The following is a 23370-nucleotide window of genomic DNA, read 5'->3' as shown; positions in this document are numbered from 1 at the left end:
TTATCTCTATCTGTCTCTCTCTCTGTCTGGTCAGTTTATTATCTCTATCTGTCTCTCTCTCTGTCTGGTCAGTTTATTATCTCTCTCTCTCTGTCTGGTCAGTTTATTATCTCTATCTGTCTCTCTCTCTGTCTGGTCAGTTTATTATCTCTATCTGTCTCTCTCTCTGTCTGGTCAGTTTATTATCTCTATCTGTCTCTCTCTCTGTCTGGTCAGTTTATTATCTCTATCTGTCTCTCTCTGTCTGGTCAGTTTATTATCTCTATCTGTCTCTCTCTCTGTCTGGTCAGTTTATTATCTCTCTCTCTCTGTCTGGTCAGTTTATTATCTCTATCTGTCTCTCTCTCTGTCTGGTCAGTTTATTATCTCTCTCTCTCTGTCTGGTCAGTTTATTATCTCTATCTGTCTCTCTCTCTGTCTGGTCAGTTTATTATCTCTATCTGTCTCTCTCTGTCTGGTCAGTTTATTATCTCTATCTGTCTCTCTCTCTGTCTGGTCAGTTTATTATCTCTATCTGTCTCTCTCTCTGTCTGGTCAGTTTATTATCTCTATCTGTCTCTCTCTCTGTCTGGTCAGTTTATTATCTCTATCTGTCTCTCTCTCTGTCTGGTCAGTTTATTATCTCTCTCTGTCTTTAATAGAGTCTGAGGGGATTGAAGGGGTGGAGATGGAGTCTTTACCAGGGAGGAAGTCTGGTCCTGGTCCAGGGAGGAAGTCTGCTCCTGAGATGGAGTCTTTACCAGGGAGGAAGTCTGCTCCTGAGATGGAGTCTTTACCAGGGAGGAAGTCTGCTCCTGAGATGGAGTCTTTACCAGGGAGGAAGTCTGCTCCTGAGATGAAGCCTTTACTGGCTGCTGGACCACAGAAGGAAGATCTGTATGATCTGGAGAGGGGAGGAAGAGATACTACAGAATTTAACTATAGAGAGACAATACCTTCAGGGAGGAAGTCTGGTCCAGAGAAGGAGATGGAGATGAAGCCTTTACTGGGTCCTGGACCACAGAAGGATGATCTGGATGAGCTGGAGAGGGGAGGAAGAGTTACTACAGAATTTAACTATGTGCTATAGGGTTACTATAGAGAGACTATAACTATAGAGCTGAGTTACTATAGAGAGACTATAACTATAGAGCTGAGTTACTATAGAGAGACTATAACTATAGAGCTGAGTTACTATAGAGAGACTATAACTATAGAGCTGAGTTACTATAGAGAGACTATAACTATAGAGCTGAGTTACTATAGAGAGACTATAACTATAGAGCTGAGTTACTATAGAGAGACTATAACTATAGAGCTGAGTTACTATAGAGAGACTATAACTATAGAGCTGAGTTACTATAGAGAGACTATAACTATAGAGCTGAGTTACTATAGAGAGACTATAACTATAGAGCTGAGTTACTATAGAGAGTCTATAACTATAGAGCTGAGTTACTATAGAGAGACTATAACTATAGAGCTGAGTTACTATAGAGAGACTATAACTATAGAGCTGAGTTACTATAGAGAGACAGTAACTATAGAGCTGAGTTACTATAGAGACTATAACTATAGAGCTGAGTTACTATAGAGAGACTATAACTATAGAGCTGAGTTACTATAGAGAGACTATAACTATAGAGCTGAGTTACTATAGAGAGACTATAACTATAGAGCTGAGTTACTATAGAGAGACTATAACTATAGAGCTGAGTTACTATAGAGAGACTATAACTATAGAGCTGAGTTACTATAGAGAGACTATAACTATAGAGCTGAGTTACTATAGAGAGACTATAACTATAGAGCTGAGTTACTATAGAGAGACTATAACTATAGAGCTGAGTTACTATAGAGAGACTATAACTATAGAGCTGAGTTACTATAGAGAGACTATAACTATAGAGCTGAGTTACTATAGAGAGACTATAACTATAGAGCTGAGTTACTATAGAGAGACTATAACTATAGAGCTGAGTTACTATAGAGAGACTATAACTATAGAGAGACTATAACTATAGAGCTGAGTTACTATAGAGAGACTATAACTATAGAGCTGAGTTACTATAGAGAGACTATAACTATAGAGCTGAGTTACTATAGAGAGACTATAACTATAGAGCTGAGTTACTATAGAGAGACTATAACTATAGAGCTGAGTTACTATAGAGAGACTATAACTATAGAGAGACTATAACTATAGAGCTGAGTTACTATAGAGAGACTATAACTATAGAGCTGAGTTACTATAGAGAGACTATAACTATAGAGCTGAGTTACTATAGAGAGACTATAACTATAGAGCTGAGTTACTATAGAGAGACTATAACTATAGAGCTGAGTTACTATAGAGAGACTATAACTATAGAGCTGAGTTACTATAGAGAGACTATAACTATAGAGCTGAGTTACTATAGAGAGACTATAACTATAGAGCTGAGTTACTATAGAGAGACTATAACTATAGAGCTGAGTTACTATAGAGAGACTATAACTATAGAGCTGAGTTACTATAGAGAGACTATAACTATAGAGCTGAGTTACTATAGAGAGACTATAACTATAGAGCTGAGTTACTATAGAGAGACTATAACTATAGAGCTGAGTTACTATAGAGAGACTATAACTATAGAGCTGAGTTACTATAGAGAGACTATAACTATAGAGCTGAGTTACTATAGAGAGACTATAACTATAGAGCTGAGTTACTATAGAGAGACTATAACTATAGAGCTGAGTTACTATAGAGAGACTATAACTATAGAGCTGAGTTACTATAGAGAGACTATAACTATAGAGCTGAGTTACTATAGAGAGACTATAACTATAGAGCTGAGTTACTATAGAGAGACAGTAACTTTCTATAGAGACCTATCCCTCCTAACAAAGTTAGGAGGGATATAACTGAGTATATAACTGAGTGATATGAATCTTGGTGAGACAGAGTCCTCTGATCAACGTGTTGGTCACTACTCTATAATCCACTTCCAGTAGTTAGTTCTTTACTTTTTGAAGTTTTACTACCCATGTTTGTATTATGGGTTTATATCCATTTCCTGGTTATTCTATATATGTGTTCCCCATAAACAATGTCTTTCTAATCCCCCTCAGGAATTGATAGTGTTGAATTGAATGGAACGATGGACTAAGGTCTCCTGTTAGAATCTGTTACAGACCCTCTTATGTCCAGTACCTGATAATCACAGGTATATCAACAGGACCACAGGAGGCTGGTGGCACCTTAATTAGGGAGGAGGGGCTCGTGGTAATGGCTGAAGAGGAATCAGTGGAATGGTATCAAATACATCAAACATGTGGTTTCCATGGTTTCCATGTTTGATGCCGTTCCATTGGCTCCGTTCCAGACGTTATAATGAGGCTCCTCCCCTCAGCAGCCTCCTGTGAACAAGACTGATAAAAACATTTGTTGAAATGTTTATATTTTAGCTTCATGTCAATGTGCCTGTTTTTATTTAACTTTTAAAGTGTTTATTTTGTCTCTACTTTTTTTTGTATTCACCTTGAATATACAGAGGGGTCAGAAATTATTGACATCCTTGTTAAAGATTAGCAATAATGACTATATTAAATAAAATAGTGACCGATTCTATGCTCAAAATAAATTGTAAAATATATTATTTTAAACTAATACAATTGCTCAGAAATATACATTTTTTGTAATGTTTCTTTAAAAAAAAAGTACACCCCTAAAGCTTCAGAATCTAAATGTAGTCATTGCATGAATGGGACCAAATACTTTTGACTACTTTAATTATTAGAATCTTTAGGGTGGTCAATAATTTAGACCCCTACCTTTTTGGGAAAATAAATATTACGTGTTAAACAAAACATTTTTCTCAGCTCAATTGTATTGGTATAAAATAATACACTGCTCAAAAAATAAAGGGAACACTTAAACAACACAATGTAACTCCAAGTCAGTCACACTTCTGTGAAATCAAACTGTCCACTTAGGAAGCAACACTGATTGACAATAAATTTCACAAGCTGTTGTGCAAATGGAATAGACAACAGGTGGAAATTATAGGCAATTAGCAAGACACCCCCAATAAAGGAGTGGTTCTGCAGGTGGTAACCACAGACCACTTCTCAGTTCCTATGCTTCCTGGCTGATGTTTTGGTCACTTTTGAATGCTGGCGGTGCTTTCACTCTAATGGTAGCATGAGACGGAGTCTACAACCCACACAAGTGGCTCAGGTAGTGCAGCTCATCCAGGCTGGCACATCAATGCGAGCTGTGGCAAGACGGTTTGCTGTGTCTGTCAGCGTAGTGTCCAAAGCATGGAGGCGCTACCAGGAGACAGGCCAGTACATCAGGAGACGTGGAGGAGGCCGTAGGAGGGCAACAACCCAGCAGCAGGACCGCTACCGCCGCCTTTGTGCTAGGAGGAGCAGGAGGAGCACTGCCAGAGCCCTGCAAAATGACCTCCAGCAGGCCACAAATGTGCATGTGTCTGCTCAAACGGTCAGAAACAGACTCCATGAGGGTGGTATGAGGGCCCGACGTCCACAGGTGGGGGTTGTGCTTACAGCCCAACACCGTGCAGGATGTTTGGCATTTGCCAGAGAACACTAAGATTGACAAATTTGCCACTGGCACCCTGTGCTCTTCACAGATGAAAGCAGGTTCACACTGAGCACGTGACAGACGTGATAGTCTGGAGACGGCGTGGAGAACGTTCTGCTGCCTGCAACATCCTCCAGCATGACCGGTTTGGCGGTGGGTCATTCATGGTGTGGGGTGGCATTTCTTTGGGGGGCCGCACAGCCCTCCATGTGCTCGCCAGAGGTAGCCTGACTGCCATTAGGTACCGAGATGAGATCCTCAGACCCCTTGTGAGACCATATGCTGGTGCGGTTGGCCCTGGGTTCCTCCTAATGCAAGGCAATGCTAGACCTCATGTGGCTGGAGTGTGTCAGCAGTTCCTGCAAGAGGAAGGCATTGATGCTATGGACTGGCCCGCCCGTTCCCCAGACCTGAATCCAATTGAGCACATCTGGGACATCATGTCTCGCTCCATCCACCAACGCCACGTTGCACCACAGACTGTCCAGGAGTTGGCGGATGCTTTAGTCCAGGTCTGGGAGGAGATCCCTCAGGAGACCATCTGCCACCTCATCAGGAGCATGCCCAGGCATTGTAGGCAGGTCATACAGGCACGTGGAGGCCACACACACTACTGAGCCTCATTTTGACTAGTTTTAAGGACATTACATCAAAGTTGGATCAGCCTGTAGTGTGGTTTTCCACTTTAATTTTGAGTGTGACTCCAAATCCAGAACTCCATTGGTTTGTTAAATTGGATTTCCATAATTTTTTTTGTGTGATTTTGTTGTCAGCACATTCAACTATGTAAAGAAAAAAGTATTTAATAAGATTACTTCATTAATTCAGATCTAGGATGTGTTATTTTAGTGTTCCCTTTATTTTTTTGAGCAGTGTATAATTGACACATGTTGTTGAGCAGATGATAGAGCTCAGTATTTAAATTATTTATTTTAGTCATAATTGCTCATATTTATGAAGGGTGTCAATAATTCCAGACCTACTGTATATTATATATTTATGTATTTTATACAGTCATTATTATCTTTATCAAGGGTGTCAATAATTCCAGACCTACTGTATATTATATATTGATGTATTTTATACAGTCATTATCTTTATCAAGGGTGTCAATAATTCCAGACCCACTGTATGTTATATATTGATCATGTATATGCAGTTGAATGGTATTTTCCATGTATTGATGATTTCTTGTTTTAATAAACTAGGACATCATTGTGTGAGAACGTGACTCCAGTGGAATATTTTAACATTATTGAATGTCAGTAGGTAGTGGTACCTTACTGTTTCCTTGGTGACCTGTGGTAGAGACAGGTATGGAGACAGGTCATCAGTCTGTTATATAGAGCTATGGAGACAGGTCATCAGTCTGTTATATAGAGCTATGGAGACAGGTCATCAGTCTGTTATATAGAGCTATGGAGACAGGTCATCAGTCTGTTATATAGAGCTATGGAGACAGGTCATCAGTCTGTTATATAGAGCTATGGAGACAGGTCATCAGTCTGTTATATAGAGCTATGGAGACAGGTCATCAGTCTGTTATATAGAGCTATGGAGACAGGTCATCAGTCTGTTATATAGAGCTATGGAGACAGGTCATCAGTCTGTTATATAGAGCTATGGAGACAGGTCATCAGTCTGTTATATAGAGCTATGGAGACAGGTCATCAGTCTGTTATATAGAGCTATGGAGACAGGTCATCAGTCTGTTATATAGAGCTATGGAGACAGGTCATCAGTCTGTTATATAGAGCTATGGAGACAGGTCATCAGTCTGTTATATAGAGCTATGGAGACAGGTCATCAGTCTGTTATATAGAGCTATGGAGACAGGTGCTATAAGCAGCAGGTAATGACCTGCTGACCCAGTTATATATATTACACAAGGACTATAAGCAGCAAGGAAATTGATGGATAGGCCAACAGGTTCAGAGGGCGGATGATGGATAGGCCAACCTTAGGTTCAGTGGATTGATGATGATTGGTCAACAGGTTCAGTGGATTGATGATGATTGGTCAACAGGTTCAGTGGATTGATGATGATTGGTCAACAGGTTCAGTGGATTGATGATGATTGGTCAACAGGTTCAGTGGATTGATGATGATTGGTCAACAGGTTCAGTGGATTGATGATGATTGGTAATCAGGTTCAGTGGATTGATGATGATTGGTCAACAGGTTCTGTGGATTGATGATGATTGGTCAACAGGTTCAGTGGATTGATGCATGTATTACTATTGGATAACTGACATGGTTTTTAAATCAAATGCTACGGGGTCAATAATAAAATAACCCGTCAGTATATCCAGTTCCAAGCAGTAGGCCTTGATGTATTTAATCCACTAATACTAACCATGTTCATTTAACATAAAAACATCTCTACATTTAGTATTTTGATCATCAACAAGGTTTATTTGAGCTGTTGTCAGCTGGCATTATAAATCACCATAGTAACGACTGACGGCAGGAATCAGCAAAGAGTCTGGTGTTGAGTTTTCAACCGGAGAGTCGAAGAGGGTGATGCCTGGTCTACACTAGATAGAGGGTGATGCCTGTCTCCACTAGATAGAGGGTGATGCCTGTCCCCACTAGATAGAGGGTGATGCCTGTCTACACTAGATAGAGGGTGATGCCTGTCTACACTAGATAGAGGGTGATGCCTGTCTACACTAGATAGAGGGTGATGCCTGTCTCCACTAGATAGAGGGTGATGCCTGTCTACACTAGATAGAGGGTGATGCCTGTCTACACTAGATAGAGGGTGATGCCTGTCTACACTAGATAGAGGGTGATGCCTGGTCTACACTAGATAGAGGGTGATGCCTGTCCCCACTAGATAGAGGGTGATGCCTGTCTACACTAGATAGAGGGTGATGCCTGTCTACACTAGATAGAGGGTGATGCCTGTCTCCACTAGATAGAGGGTGATGCCTGGTCTCCACTAGATAGAGGGTGATGCCTGGTCTACACTAGATAGAAGGTGATGCCTGGTCTACACTAGATAGAGGGTGATGCCTGTCTACACTAGATAGAGGGTGATGCCTGGTCTACACTAGATAGAGGGTGATGCCTGTCTACACTAGATAGAGGGTGATGCCTGGTCTACACTAGATAGAGGGTGATGCCTGTCTACACTAGATAGAGGGTGATGCCTGTCTACACTAGATAGAGGGTGATGCCTGGTCTACACTAGATAGAGGGTGATGCCTCCTCTACACTAGATAGAGGGTGATGCCTGGTCTACACTAGATAGAGGGTGATGCCTCCTCTACACTAGATAGAGGGTGATGCCTGTCTACACTAGATAGAGGGTGATGCCTGGTCTACACTAGATAGAGGGTGATGCCTGTCTACACTAGATAGAGGGTGATGCCTGTCTCCACTAGATAGAGGGTGATGCCTGTCTCCACTAGATAGAGGGTGATGCCTGTCTACACTAGATAGAGGGTGATGCCTCCTCTACACTAGATAGAGGGTGATGCCTGGTCTACACTAGATAGAGGGTGATGCCTGTCTCCACTAGATAGAGGGTGATGCCTGGTCTACACTAGATAGAGGGTGATGCCTGTCTCCACTAGATAGAGGGTGATGCCTGTCTACACTAGATAGAGGGTGATGCCTGGTCTACACTAGATAGAGGGTGATGCCTGTCTACACTAGATAGAGGGTGATGCCTGTCTCCACTAGATAGAGGGTGATGCCTGTCTCCACTAGATAGAGGGTGATGCCTGTCTACACTAGATAGAGGGTGATGCCTCCTCTACACTAGATAGAGGGTGATGCCTGGTCTACACTAGATAGAGGGTGATGCCTGTCTCCACTAGATAGAGGGTGATGCCTGTCTCCACTAGATAGAGGGTGATGCCTGGTCTACACTAGATAGAGGGTGATGCCTGTCTCCACTAGATAGAGGGTGATGCCTGTCTACACTAGATAGAGGGTGATGCCTGGTCTACACTAGATAGAGGGTGATGCCTGTCTCCACTAGATAGAGGGTGATGCCTGTCTCCACTAGATAGAGGGTGATGCCTGGTCTACACTAGATAGAGGGTGATGCCTGTCTCCACTAGATAGAGGGTGATGCCTCCTCTACACTAGATAGAGGGTGATGCCTGGTCTACACTAGATAGAGGGTGATGCCTGGTCTACACTAGATAGAGGGTGATGCCTGTCTCCACTAGATAGAGGGTGATGCCTGTCTCCACTAGATAGAGGGTGATGCCTGTCTACACTAGATAGAGGGTGATGCCTGGTCTACACTAGATAGAGGGTGATGCCTGTCTACACTAGATAGAGGGTGATGCCTGTCTCCACTAGATAGAGGGTGATGCCTGTCTACACTAGATAGAGGGTGATGCCTGGTCTACACTAGATAGAGGGTGATGCCTGTCTACACTAGATAGAGGGTGATGCCTGTCTCCACTAGATAGAGGGTGATGCCTGTCTCCACTAGATAGAGGGTGATGCCTCCTCTACACTAGATAGAGGGTGATGCCTGTCTACACTAGATAGAGGGTGATGCCTGGTCTACACTAGATAGAGGGTGATGCCTGGTCTCCACTAGATAGAGGGTGATGCCTGTCTACACTAGATAGAAGGTGATGCCTGGTCTACACTAGATAGAGGGTGATGCCTGTCTCCACTAGATAGAGGGTGATGCCTGTCTACACTAGATAGAGGGTGATGCCTGGTCTACACTAGATAGAGGGTGATGCCTGGTCTACACTAGATAGAGGGTGATGCCTGTCTACACTAGATAGAGGGTGATGCCTGGTCTACACTAGATAGAGGGTGATGCCTGTCTCCACTAGATAGAGGGTGATGCCTCCTCTACACTAGATAGAGGGTGATGCCTGGTCTACACTAGATAGAGGGTGATGCCTGTCTACACTAGATAGAGGGTGATGCCTGTCTCCACTAGATAGAGGGTGATGCCTGTCTACACTAGATAGAGGGTGATGCCTGTCTACACTAGATAGAGGGTGATGCCTGGTCTACACTAGATAGAGGGTGATGCCTGTCTACACTAGATAGAGTGTGATGCCTGGTCCACACTAGATAGAGGGTGATGCCTGTCTACACTAGATAGAGGGTGATGCCTGGTCTACACTAGATAGAGGGTGATGCCTGTCTACACTAGATAGAGGGTGATGCCTGTCTCCACTAGATAGAGGGTGATGCCTCCTCTACACTAGATAGAGGGTGATGCCTGTCTACACTAGATAGAGGGTGATGCCTGTCTCCACTAGATAGAGGGTGATGCCTGTCTACACTAGATAGAGGGTGATGCCTGGTCTACACTAGATAGAGGGTGATGCCTCCTCTACACTAGATAGAGGGTGATGCCTGTCTCCACTAGATAGAGGGTGATGCCTGTCTACACTAGATAGAGGGTGATGCCTGTCTACACTAGATAGAGGGTGATGCCTGTCTACACTAGATAGAGGGTGATGCCTGTCTACACTAGATAGAGGGTGATGCCTGTCTCCACTAGATAGAGGGTGATGCCTGTCTCCACTAGATAGAGGGTGATGCCTCCTCTCCACTAGATAGAGGGTGATGCCTGGTCTACACTAGATAGAGGGTGATGCCTGTCTCCACTAGATAGAGGGTGATGCCTCCTCTACACTAGATAGAGGGTGATGCCTGTCTACACTAGATAGAGGGTGATGCCTCCTCTACACTAGATAGAGGGTGATGCCTGGTCCACACTAGATAGAGGGTGATGCCTGTCTACACTAGATAGAGGGTGATGCCTGTCTACACTAGATAGAGGGTGATGCCTGTCTACACTAGATAGCGGTAAATTGTGACTCGCTTGTGGGCTGCTAGCAGCATATGGCAGCATGTCCGTTTGTGAGTCAAGAATTCAGCATAGCAAGTTTGTATGAAGGACTGATTATTAAATGTGTAAATAGTTGAATCCATTCTCCATTTCATGAATGTATTCACGGGTAAATAGTCATTGAAGATTTTTTAAATTATTAAAACTTCTTTCGGATCATTGGGACGCTAGCGTCCCACCTCGACAACATCCGGTGAAATTGCAGGGTGCCAAATTCAAAATACAGAAACAGTAATAATAAACATTCATGAAAATACAAGTTTTAATCATCGGTTAAAAGATTAACTTCTTGTTTATCCAGCCACTGTGTCAGATTTCAAAAAGGCTTTACGGCAAAAGCATACCATGCGATTATCTGAGGACAGCACCCCGCTTACAAAAGCATTCAAACATTTTCCAACCAAGTAGAGGAGTCACGAAAGTCAGAAATAGCAATAAAATAAATCACTTGTCTTTGAAGATCTTCATCTGGTTGCAATCACAAGGGTCCCAGTTACACAATAAATGGTTGTTTTTTCGATAAAGTCCCTCTTTATATCCCAAAAACTCAGTTTGCTGGCGCGTTTTGTTCAGTAATCCACTGGCTCAAAGGCGTTCAAAACACGCAGACGAATACGTCCGAATAGTACCGGTAAAGTTAGTCGAAACATGTCAAACGATGTTTATAATTAATCCTCAGGTTGTCAATTGTCTAAATAATCGATAATATTTAAACCGGACAATAGCGTATTCAATAGAAAGGATAAACAACGAAGAGCATGCACACAGTCACGCTTTCAATGGAAAACTACTCACATCAAAAATAATGGATTTTCCTCAGGTTTTTGCCTGCCATATCAGTTCTGTTATACTCACAGACATTATTGTAACAGTTTTAGAAACTTCAGAGTGTTTTCTATCCAAATCTACCAATTATATGCATATCCTAGCTTCTGGGCCTGAGTAACAGGCAGTTTACTCTGGACACGTTTGTCATCCAAACTTCAAAATACTGCCCCTAGCCCAAAGAAAAAAACTGTGTATAAAATCTGAAAATATATTTAATTGTTTATTTGCATATAATAGGCACATTTTTTAAAAGACAACATTATTGACACCTTGACACCGAATTAAATGTCTGCCCGCTAATATTTAGATTTTTGGAGGGAGTGTATTAGACTGTAAATGGTGATGTCATCTTCATACCTGTATTTCCATCATGAATTTCAAACTGTGGAAACTCTTGGCTATTGCGGCGATCTATCAACGCAGCGACAGCGCTCCATGTGGGTTCACCCCGTCCTGATGACCCGCAGCCGGTATATAGAGAACCATCATCTGGTACAGGAGCTGCGGTTTGTGATGTTCCACAGCCCGTATATAGAGTACCATCATCTGGTACAGGAGCTGTGGTTTGTGAAGTTATGCTTGGTAGCTATATTTGCTAGCTAAAAATAATTGTTATTCATGTCTTGTACACAGTATCTAACGGGGGAGTATCTGACAGGGAGTATTTGACAGGGGAGTATCTGACAGGGGAGTATCTGACAGGGGAGTATCTGATAGGGGAGATCACTCTGAGGGCTGCCTGTCACAGGTCCATGAGGAAGAGTGAAAGTTAACAGGTTATTTGGTAAAGATCTGTTGATGCAGTGTTTGGTAATTGTGTTCACTGAGACACAATCTATTCCTGTATAGTTAAATGAACCCCTAGTTAAGAAGACTAGAAACTACTATGTTAATTGTTATTTATGAGCTGCATCATTCTTGTTTCTCACTTCAGTCTTTCATCACACGTATCTTCACAGATGGTGTTAAAGCACTCCGTACCAGTGGTCGTGGTCCAAAACCACTGCTTCTGTGTTGCAGGAAGTGCTCTGTGCAATCATCTAGTGGCCCTTCTTTACCAGACAGCGCACTACTCTCAACTAAACATTCCTGCTGCACCACCAATTCACATCTGCACAGACACAGAACAGAGTTGGCACAAGCCAAGAACACTTTTGACTCTATCAATATCCATAAAAAATGCACCTGAAAAGTATTCAGCCTATGTAACAGTAAATCCTTGTTAATTAGGGTGTGAAGCCAGGTCCGGTTGATGGGATAGAGTTCCATAAACATACTAACTTAATTAGGGTGTGAAACCAGGTCCGGTTGATGGGATGGAGTTCCATAAACATACTAACTTAATTAGGGTGTGAAGCCAGGTCCGGTTGATGGGATAGAGTTCCATAAACATACTAACTTAATTAGGGTGTGAAACCAGGTCCGGTTGATGGGATAGAGTTCCATAAACATACTAACTTAATTAGGGTGTGAAGCCAGGTCCGGTTGATGGGATAGAGTTCCATAAACATACTAACTTAATTAGGGTGTGAAACCAGGTCCGGTTGATGGGATAGAGTTCCATAAACATACTAACTTAAATAGGGTGTGAAACCAGGTCCGGTTGATGGGATAGAGTTCCATAAACATACTAACTTAAATAGGGTGTGAAACCAGGTCCGGTTGATGGGATAGAGTTCTGTAAACATACTAACTTAATTAGGGTGTGAAACCAGGTCCGGTTGATGGGATGGAGTTCTGTAAACATACTAACTTAATTAGGGTGTGAAACCAGGTCCGGTTGATGGGATAGAGTTCCATAAACATACTAACTTAATTAGGGTGTGAAACCAGGTCCGGTTGATGGGATAGAGTTCTGTAAACATACTAACTTAATTAGGGTGTGAAACCAGGTCCGGTTGATGGGATGGAGTTCTGTAAACATACTAACTTAATTAGGGTGTGAAACCAGGTCCGGTTGATGGGATAGAGTTCCATAAACATACTAACTTAATTAGGGTGTGAAACCAGGTCCGGTTGATGGGATAGAGTTCTGTAAACATACTAACTTAATTAGGGTGTGAAGCCAGGTCCGGTTGATGGGATAGAGTTCTGTAAACATACTAACTTAATTAGGGTGTGAAACCAGGTCCGGTTGATGGGATAGAGTTCTGTAAACATACTAACTTAATTAGGGTGTGCTGCCAGGTCCGGTTGATGGGATAGAGTTCTGTAAACATACTAACTTAATTAGGGTGTGAAGCCAGGTCTGGTTGATGGGATAGAGTTCTGTAGACCTACTAACTTAATTAGGGTGTGAAGTCAGGTCCGGTTGATATGTAAGAGTGCGTGCTGGTGGCAGGGAAGTCAGGCGCAGGAGATCGAACTTGGTATAAACGGAGCAGTTTAATAAGTGCTCAAAAACTCAGAAAACCAAAATATACAAAATAATACAATTGGGTACTGATAAGGAAATTATATGTTTAAGATAATGACTAAAGTATTCCACCCTGTCACTATATAATTGAGTGAAATGTATTAGAATCATAAGACTAGAATTCTCTAATGTGTGTGCATAGGAAAAGAGGAACTGTCAACAGACAACTTGTGATAGACAACAGTGAAACTGATAACAGGAAGGAGGTCTCCCCACCCAGGGAGGGGAGAAACCGTAAGGCTTGCAGTAGATTGTGCAGGATATGATAAGCAATGTATGTGTTGGAACATTCTTGTAAATAGCAAGAGGAGGGGCATTTATAAGGGGTACGGTATGACCAAATGTGAGGTATAAAAGGCTATGTGCGTTGTATGATTTTTAGAGCTCTCTGAATAAAGAACTAACCTTTTGCAGAGATTCTGGGACTTTGTCAAATTCTTCTATTAACCGGGGCCTTACAACCCCTTAAGTATTTAATGAAGTTGTCCCTTACTGGTTTTCTTCCAGTAACACGTGTTTCAGACAGATTGGTGCTTGTGACTTATAAACTTGGTCTCTGCTGCCCGCTCAATCAAGTGCCAGAAGGCCATCAGGTGGGTGTAGCTTGCAGATCTAAAGACTGACCCAGAGTATTTCAATACCAAAAAAGCTCATTACTATTATTGCCCATCTTCTCTAAGCATCAAGTAGCACTAGACATGACCTAGCTGCTATTGTTGCCTGTTTTCTTGTTACTGTGCAGCCTGTGTTGTCATACTGTATCTACCTCAAATACCTCGTACATCTGCACATTGGTCTGGTACTGGTACCCTTTGTATAGAATTCAGTTTTTGTGTATTTTATTTTATTCCTCTTGTGTTTTTTAATTGTGTATTATTATAACTATGCATCATTGGGAAAGTTTATTTCACAAGCATTGCGCAGTAAAGTCTACAACAGTTGTATTCGGCACATGTGAGTAAAGGGGGCAATGTCAGTCCATAAACATCTCTGCCCGCTGAGTACAGATGTAAATTCAACGTCTTTTCCAAGTTGGTTCAATGTAATATTATTGAAATGACGTGGAAACAACGTTGACTCGACTAGTGTTTTCCCAGTGGGTCCCGACCTGACATGGACAGCCAACACAAACCTACTGGGTGGAGGTACAGGACGGTCGGGCAGGCTGACTGGGTGGAGGAAGGACAGGAGCACCTCCACTACCAGCATGACTCACACTCTTCATCGGTTTCTCTCTCTACTCTGCCACCGCTGCCATCCAGAGGGAGGTACAGGACGGTCGGGCAGGCTGACTGGGTGGAGGAAGGACAGGAGCACCTCCACTACCAGCATGACTCACACTCTTCATCGGTTTCTCTCTCTACTCTGCCACCGCTGCCATCCAGAGGGAGGTACAGGACGGTCGGGCAGGCTGACTGGGTGGAGGAAGGACAGGAGCACCTCCACTACCAGGTTCAAGAATAGCTTTTATCTGACTGCTGTTTTTAATACTTTAGCATTTATGACTACTGTTTTTTTTATAATATTACCACTCTGGGCGTATTTTTACTGTATTCCTCGATGTGTGTTAAGTACTTTATCTGAGAGAGCTACAACGTAGAATTCCAATGTATGTATTACTGTTAATAGGTATTTTGCAAATGGCAAATATAGTGTACTACTTAAATAAACTACTTGAATAAACTACTTAAATAAACTACTTAAATAAACTACTTGAATAAACTACTTGAATAAACTACTTGAATAAACTACTTAAATAAACTACTTAAATAAACTACTTGAATAAACTACTTGAATAAACTTCAAAAAGTATTCGATTGTGTTCAGAACTATCAGATGATTTCTGCACCACAGAAATATAACGATAGTATAATGTATATAATGATATTGTGTATATATGCTGATATGATGATATTTAAGGAAAGGGAACGGAGGACACAGGGTTTGACGATGGAAAAAGCGGCGTGCCTCCGACTAACAGCTGTAGTGGTGTTGGTCAGGAGGAGAACGGTTGGACTTTGAGCATATTGTGAGCACCCTGCCAGTGAAGCCGTTGAGCAGCTCTGCTATCTGGGGTGTAGCTCGTTTTGGCTCGGCGGCCGAGAGTCTTTCACTTCCTCAGTGTCAGAAGGCCGCTACGCGCACTATGCATCCGCCCCGACTACACACACACTATGAATCCGCCCCGACTACACACACACTATGCATCCGCCCCGACTACACACACACTATGCATCCGCCCCGACTACACACACACTGTGCTGCAACAGTCGTGTCTCTCTACTCAGATACCAGAGAGAGAGAGAGACATAGTCTGGATTTCCTCTTATCTGTTTGTCAGGGTTTAGGATGCATTTCCCCTGATCAGAAAGGCTCAAGTCAGTGAGGGGGAGGAAAATGTGTCCCTGTCTGTAAGCATCGTTGGACCCAGAATCCCAGTTCTCAAACCGAGGGCCATAGATTATATTCCCTGCCATTCATTACGGTGTCTCCATCCTTTTTGCAGTAGACGTTTACCTCACTGTCAGCAGTTTGTTTTTTAGTAAAGCCATAGAAGCTGAGTTGAAAATTAGATCCAATGTAAGCAGGTTTGCCACAATGGGGGCTAAAACTACAACTTTTACATCTTCTTGAGTCTTACCACAGTGACACTCAAACCACCCGCGTTTAACCCTGTTCTCAAAGCCCACTCCGGGTGTGAAATCTCCTTGGTGCAGTGTAGCGACCGTGGTGTGTTTGACACCTGCCGATTCACTCTCATGGCGATGCTTCCATTCGATAATACCGTCGCATGATCCAGAGAAGCGGAGTGTGACAGTGTCATTCAAAACGACTGTAATTGTAGAAAGCACGGAGGATTCCGTAATGTAGACAAACACATGGTGGGAAAAAGCGATAAATACTGTCTTCCAAAAACAATTCATTGTAGATTGCTGGTCTTCAGGTGCGCAAAGCTTCATAACGTCTGTCTGACTAGCGAAATGTCTGCAATCTATTCCAGATTTCCGTTCTGTGTTAAATAACCTGGGTTTGACTGACTATGCTGCTCAGCAGTAGCGGTCTTCAGGCGGGTGGCTTCTCTGGATAGCTTAGTGTCAGTGAGTAGAAAGGGAGTTGTAGCTGGTTTTATAGGGACTTGTACTGCCCTTTTCTTAGTCTGGATAGTAGTAGTTCTTACTCTCCTTTTGTGTTTTAGAATCAGGGTAATTGGGAATGTCTATGGCTCTCAGTTAAAAGCACCAAAAGTGCAGCACAATCTCACATTCAATTCGTGCACGTATGTACATAATTCATTTCAGCAAATTTGGTACGTTTTTGTGTGGTTTAATTCGTGAGAAAAGACACCAATTTATGGGCTGCCAAAACATTGCCATCAAGGTAAGGGACGTTTCTATGGCGGGAGCGCTCTTTCAGAGAAACGCGCCGAAAAGTGCAGCCACTCCAGATCTAAACCACACTTTTGTTTTATCAAATTATCACAACACATATGTTGTAACATCGCTTATTTTTTGTTTGGGGGCTTCACCAGTGATTTTACCCACGCAGCACTGCTACAGGTGAAGACAGCAGTCAGTGGCAGGAGCACGGTAGACCAGCTGTACTACGGCTTGGCAGTCAAGTCTTTCACTTCCTTGTTTGAGCTATCAAAATACGCCAGCCTTATAAAAGCTCTTATAAATGGTTCTGCTGGTAGCAACATGGTGGTGTAATATAATATAAAACTATAATATAATAAAATGCTATAATACTATAATATAATACTATAATACTATAATATAATATATACCGCCCTTTCTGAATAGTGAAGAGTGTTTTTTGGCTTCCTGTCTAATTATGGTGGCATGGTTGCTTGTTTCCTCTCCAACTTCCTGATGACTGAAACTGACATGGTGGGATGATTGAGTGACTGTCAGTGACATAACAGGAGGGAAATTGCTGATTTACAACCACGTTTCTAAATGGCTCTTTGTGTGTTGTACTATTCTAACTCTTAACAGCAAGTTGAGACCCCTGGCTCTATTTTAACAAACCTGATGCGATGGTACATCTCAGCGCTGCTGGTGGAGCTGTAGGTTAGGGGGGTTTATCAGAAATACTTTTCTATTTTCACAACCAAGAATGATGGGCGAAGTGCTGGCGCAAAAGGGAAAGGTTTTGATGAAGAAACAAGTTGTTAGGGGAAGCGGGTGGTGAATCACGATAGTGAATCATTCAAATTAGTTATTTGTTTTATGAACGAAAAACAAGGAACCAGTATTTTTGTTTAACAACAACAATTAATACATGTAAAATGTAATATCATAAAACTGCCAGTATAGAAAAGACACAAGGCATTGCTGTTGAACCAGCTGAGGGTAAGGGGTAGCCTGTGGAGGGCTTGTGTTTTGAACATATGAAACGGAAAACAAGATATTGTTACACGGTCATAACTTCTAAATACGAGGTATTCACTGAGGTTCTCATATCTAGTTTCATGATGGGCCTGGACACATGTAGCCTACATGATGGAGAGGGTTTAACGCCCAAATCCGGAGCTACATGGTTAAAATAATGTAGGCCTGGACACATGCAGCCTACATCATGGAGAGGGTTTTACGCCCAAATCCGGAGCTACATGGTTAAAATAATGTAGGCCTGCCTACAATATAAAAAGGTCAGCAAATGTCAGCTCACTATTTTACTCCTCTCAAACTTGACCTTTTAATAAAGCTTAGTCGATAAAGATTTATTTCCAATCGGTTTCACGAGACAAACAAACGCTTTATCAACAGCCTTGATTACTGTCCAAATTCATACCATAATAGCATTAACACCAGTTTCTGGTTGGTATTAAATATCCTGAAATGCCTGAAATGAGACTTTGGATCCCGTTAACGTTTCCCATCTGAGCTCAAACGAGCTGATTGGTAAATTACCAATCCTTGCGCAACAGTTTGAAAATAGCAGAGCGCTGACTTTGACTTTAACAGGTTGAAATTGCCAAAGAACGTACGTGCATTTCACACTAGCGCCACCTTAACCCCTCCTAATATATATACAGTGGGGGAAAAAAGTATTTGATCCCCTGCTGATTTTGTACGTTTGCCCACTGGTAAAGAAAGGATCAGTCTATAATTTTAATGGTAGGTTTATTTGAACAGTGAGAGACAGAATAACAACAAAAATATCCAGAAAAACACATGTAAAAAATGTTAGAAAATGATTTGCATTTTAATGCAGGGGATCAAAAACTTTTTTCCCCCACTGTATATATACTGTATATGTGTATATATAGTAACCGTCAAAAGTTTGGATACCTACTCATTCAAGGGTTTTTCTTTATTTGTATTATTTCTACATTGTAGAATAGCAGTGAAGAAACTATGAAATAACTCATAAGGAACCATGTAGTAACCCAAAAAGTGTTGGTCGGTGGTTCCCACCGTGAAGCATGGAGTAGTTACTCTCAGTTGTATGAATGAATGTGAGTCTCTTTGTTTGGTCAACCTGTCATCAACAATATCCTAACTAACTGGCCTGTGGGGATGTCAGTGGGGGCTCTAAACACCACGGAAAGGAGTTATTTCCTTGTTTTTTATCACCACCACCAGAAAATGGGCTTTGTGTGCAATGGATCTGGTAATTATGGTGGTGATGATAGATGTTATCCACCATTGCCAAGGGAGGAGATGAGATGAGAGGGAAAAGTAAGTATGTTATAATCCATTTAACAGCTTTCAACCTCAAGGTGACATGGTGAGAGAGAGGTGTTGCTAGTTGTGTTTAACTACAACCTCAAGGTGACATGGTGAGAGAGAGGTGTTGCTAGTTGTGTTTAACTACAACCTCAAGGTGACATGGTGGGAGAGAGGTGTTGCTGGTTGTGTTTAACTACAACCTCAAGGTGACATGGTGAGAGAGAGGTGTTGCTAGTTGTGTTTAACTACAACCTCAAGGTGACATGGTGGGAGAGAGGTGTTGCTGGTTGTGTTTAACTACAACCTCAAGGTGACATGGTGAGAGAGAGGTGTTGCTAGTTATGTTTAACTACAACCTCAAGGTGACATGGTGAGAGAGAGGTGTTGCTGGTTGTGTTTAACTACAACCTCAAGGTGACATGGTGAGAGAGAGGTGTTGCTAGTTGTGTTTAACTACAACCTCAAGGTGACATGGTGAGAGAGAGGTGTTGCTAGTTGTGTTTAACTACAACCTCAAGGTGACATGGTGAGAGAGAGGTGTTGCTGGTTGTGTTTAACTACAACCTCAAGGTGACATGGTGAGAGAGAGGTGTTGCTGGTTGTGTTTAACTACAACCTCAAGGTGACATGGTGAGAGAGAGGTGTTGCTAGTTGTGTTTAACTACAACCTCAAGGTGACATGGTGAGAGAGAGGTGTTGCTGGTTGTGTTTAACTACAACCTCAAGGTGACATGGTGAGAGAGAGGTGTTGCTGGTTGTGTTTAACTACAACCTCAAGGTGACATGGTGAGAGAGAGGTGTTGCTAGTTGTGTTTAACTACAACCTCAAGGTGACATGGTGAGAGAGAGGTGTTGCTGGTTGTGTTTAACTACAACCTCAAGGTGACATGGTGAGAGAGAGGTGTTGCTGGTTGTGTTTAACTACAACATTTGTTTTATTGCTTCTCTTCAACTTGGACTTGATTTCCTCTATTTCTGTATCACCAGAACTAATAACCCTGAAGACTATGTTGTGGAACAGTCCAGTCGAGAGAAGGTCAGGAGATGCTTGGGACATGGTCTTTTGTAGCTCAGTTGGTAAAACATGACACTTGTCACGCCAGGGTAGCGGGTTTGATTCCTGGGACCACCCATTCCTAAAAATGTATGAGCACATGACTTTAAGTCACTTTGTATAAAAGCATCTGCTACATGGCATATATTATGGTAAAAAAAAAAAAAATCTGTGAATATGACATTTATAGGAGTAATTTATATAGTTTATAATGGGCTAAATCAGGGTTTATATATCATGAAATGAAGATATCCGATTAACCCTTTCTAGGTACGTGAGCCAATGCATTTTTCCTATCAGATAAAACAAAATTGTATTTGTCACATGTGCCAAATACAACAGGTGTAGTAGACCTTACCGTGAAATACTTACAAGCCCTTAACAAACAATACAATTAAAACAATAGAAAATATTTACTAAATACACTAAAGTAAAAAATAAAAAGTAAAACAATAAATGAGCAATAACGAGGCTATATATTTCTTTATAATTTAACCTTTATTTAACCAGGTAAAACCCAATGAGGTTGAAAAACTATTTTGCGAGCGCGACCTGGCAAGAAGGTAAAACAGGGAATAGCAGCGGGTCCATAAAATATTACAGAAAAATACAAAATAAACACAATATACAAATTGTCACAGGTTACAATTGAAGATTTGAAACAACTGCAGTTATCAAACAGTGTTGTCGATCAGAGTCTTAAAAACAGGCAAGGACACTAACTCCCCTAACTTTACAATATTTTGAAGCATGTTCCAGCACGAAGGGGCATTATGGGAAAAAGATTGTTTCCCCATCTCAGTTCTAGCCTTAGGAACATACAAGGACAGCAGCGACTATGAACAAAGACTATATTGAGTGACTGATCTGGTCAGTAAGGAACAGAGATACAAAGGGAGTTGTCCCATCAATACTTTGGACACAAAAGTGTACCAGTGATTTAGCCTCCTGGTGGAGGGAGAGGTCCATTGCACCATAGCATGCAGATCACAGTGATGGGGGAGTGATCTAGCATTTGTAATACATCTTAAAGCACCATGATACACTGTGTCCTGAGTCATATATACAGGGGCTACCCATACCGAGTCAATGTACGGGGTACAGGTTAGTCGAGGTCATTTGTACATGTAGGTGGACCTAGACTTGGCGCTACGGTACCGCTTGCCATGCGGTAGCAGATACAACAGTCTTTGACTTGGGTGACTGGAGTCTCACAATTTTTTGGGCCTTTCCTCTCACACCGCCTAGTATATAGGTCCTGGATGGTAGGAAGCTTGGCCCCAGTGATGTACTGGGCAGTACTCAGCAGTAACACCTTACGGTCGGATGCCGAGCAGTTGCCATACCAGGCCGTGATGCAACCGGTCAGAATGCTCTCGATGGTGCAGCTGTATAACTTTCTGAGGATCTGGGGACCCATGCCAAGTCTTTTCAGTCTCCTGAGGGGCAAAAGGTGTTGTCGGGCCCTCTTCACAACTGTCTTGGTGTGTTTGGACCATGACAGTTTGTTGGTGATGTGGTCATCTTGACTTTGACAGAGACCAGGGAACAATGCCAGACTGTATCTCTCACACTTCTAAAATGAATATTATGTAGTTTCTACTCATTTTTGCAGAAAACCTATATCATATTTAGTTTTTAAGGGATTGACCTGGATCTTTGGGGCGGCAGGTAGCAGAGGTGGGACCAAGTCATTGTTTTACAAGTCACAAGTAAGTCTCAAGTCTAAGCACTCAAGTCCCAAGTCAAGGCCCAAGTCAATACAGGCAAGTCTCAAGTCCTTTGAGTTTCGAGTCCTAAACAAGTCATAATGTGCTCTTCACCAAATCAGGGGTGGTTCTGGGGGGGGCAGTGCCCCTGTGACAACAATTTTGGACCCCCTTGTGGCCCCCCCTAAATGTGGAGTATGAAATTATTTTTACATAACTAATTTTTGCTATCCTTCTTTTTTACATCCGTTATTAGACAGTGGCAACGCGGAACACTAATGATTATGAACATGGTCTTTTGCCTGCTAATGCCTGCAATGCAGTGAAGAAAACGATATGACAACAATAACGTCTAATGTAACTGGCCCCTCTAACAGTACAACTGGCCCCAGCTTGGCCCCCCAGTTGAAATGGTCTAGAACCGCCACTGCAACAAATGTAATACCATTTCATATTTTTAACAAGAGTAACAGCTAGTATATTACATTTACGCAAATCATGAATGCTTTTAAAAATATCTATATATTTATTACTTTCCAAATAAATGTTATATTTCCATGGAAATACATGGGTAGTCATGAGAAAGACCCCCTCTCTCTCTCTGTGACAGCGGGAGAGGCGTGGTAGGCTGGGTCGGGTCATGTGGGGTGGTTGCTCTCCTGTAGATGAATTGAGCAGCAGAGTATCTGCTGGCCATCCAACATGGCAACTCAAATAGAAATACAACACCTACAACAGCCTTTGCCGTGTAGAATAGAGAATCGAGTACAGATCTATATGTTGCATTTCTATCTGGAAAACTGTATCTGAATGCGGTGCCTCATGAAATAAGCCGCCGTTCTTCATTCATTATCAATGGAGAAAGCTCAAAACTGCGGAGGACAGCAGAGAGAGGGATGGTGGGATTTGTGTGAAGCATAAACACAGAGGTTCAAGCACTCGCTGTAATCAGCAGGTTAGGAAGAGTACACAACCATTCTAGGAGGCACTCTGCCACAAATGTGCTCATTTGATCTTTTCCAGCTCCAAACAGCGTGGTGTCGAGTCAAACTGTAAATCTAATCTAGGCAAGCAGTAAGGAGCTTGCATAACAATACAGGCTCCAGGCATCACAAGCAAAAAGAAACGATGGACAGCTGTCGGCTATATTAGCCATGACTTACCGTTCTTTGTGCAGCTTCAAATGTCGAACAAAGTTGGAAATTGTTGCGCCTCCGTCTGTAATTTTCTTCCTGCATGTTTTTCAAGTTGCAATCCGTTTTTTATT

General features: G+C 42.1%; 1 protein-coding gene across 7 annotated transcripts in view; it reads left to right on the top strand.

Moving 5' to 3' along the window:
* The window catches only part of LOC123732550 (translation initiation factor IF-2-like), a 28486-nt gene extending 27293 nt beyond the window's left edge, over positions 1–1193 (top strand). For 2 of the 7 annotated variants that reach the window (XM_045711767.1, XM_045711766.1), the window contains one exon: positions 642–1193. In XM_045711767.1, coding sequence (XP_045567723.1) covers positions 642–1069 — 428 coding nt within the window. In that variant the 3' untranslated portion in view covers positions 1070–1193. The remainder of the gene's footprint in view (positions 1–641) is intronic. The other 5 variants (XM_045711772.1, XM_045711768.1, XM_045711771.1 and 2 more) reach the window with 5 other exon arrangements.
* The last annotated feature ends 22177 nt before the right edge of the window (positions 1194–23370 follow it).

The sequence above is a fragment of the Salmo salar genome, unplaced genomic scaffold (assembly GCF_905237065.1).
Source record: "Salmo salar unplaced genomic scaffold, Ssal_v3.1, whole genome shotgun sequence".
Lineage (NCBI taxonomy): Eukaryota > Metazoa > Chordata > Actinopteri > Salmoniformes > Salmonidae > Salmo > Salmo salar.
This window is presented reverse-complemented; position numbering and strand designations above follow the sequence as displayed.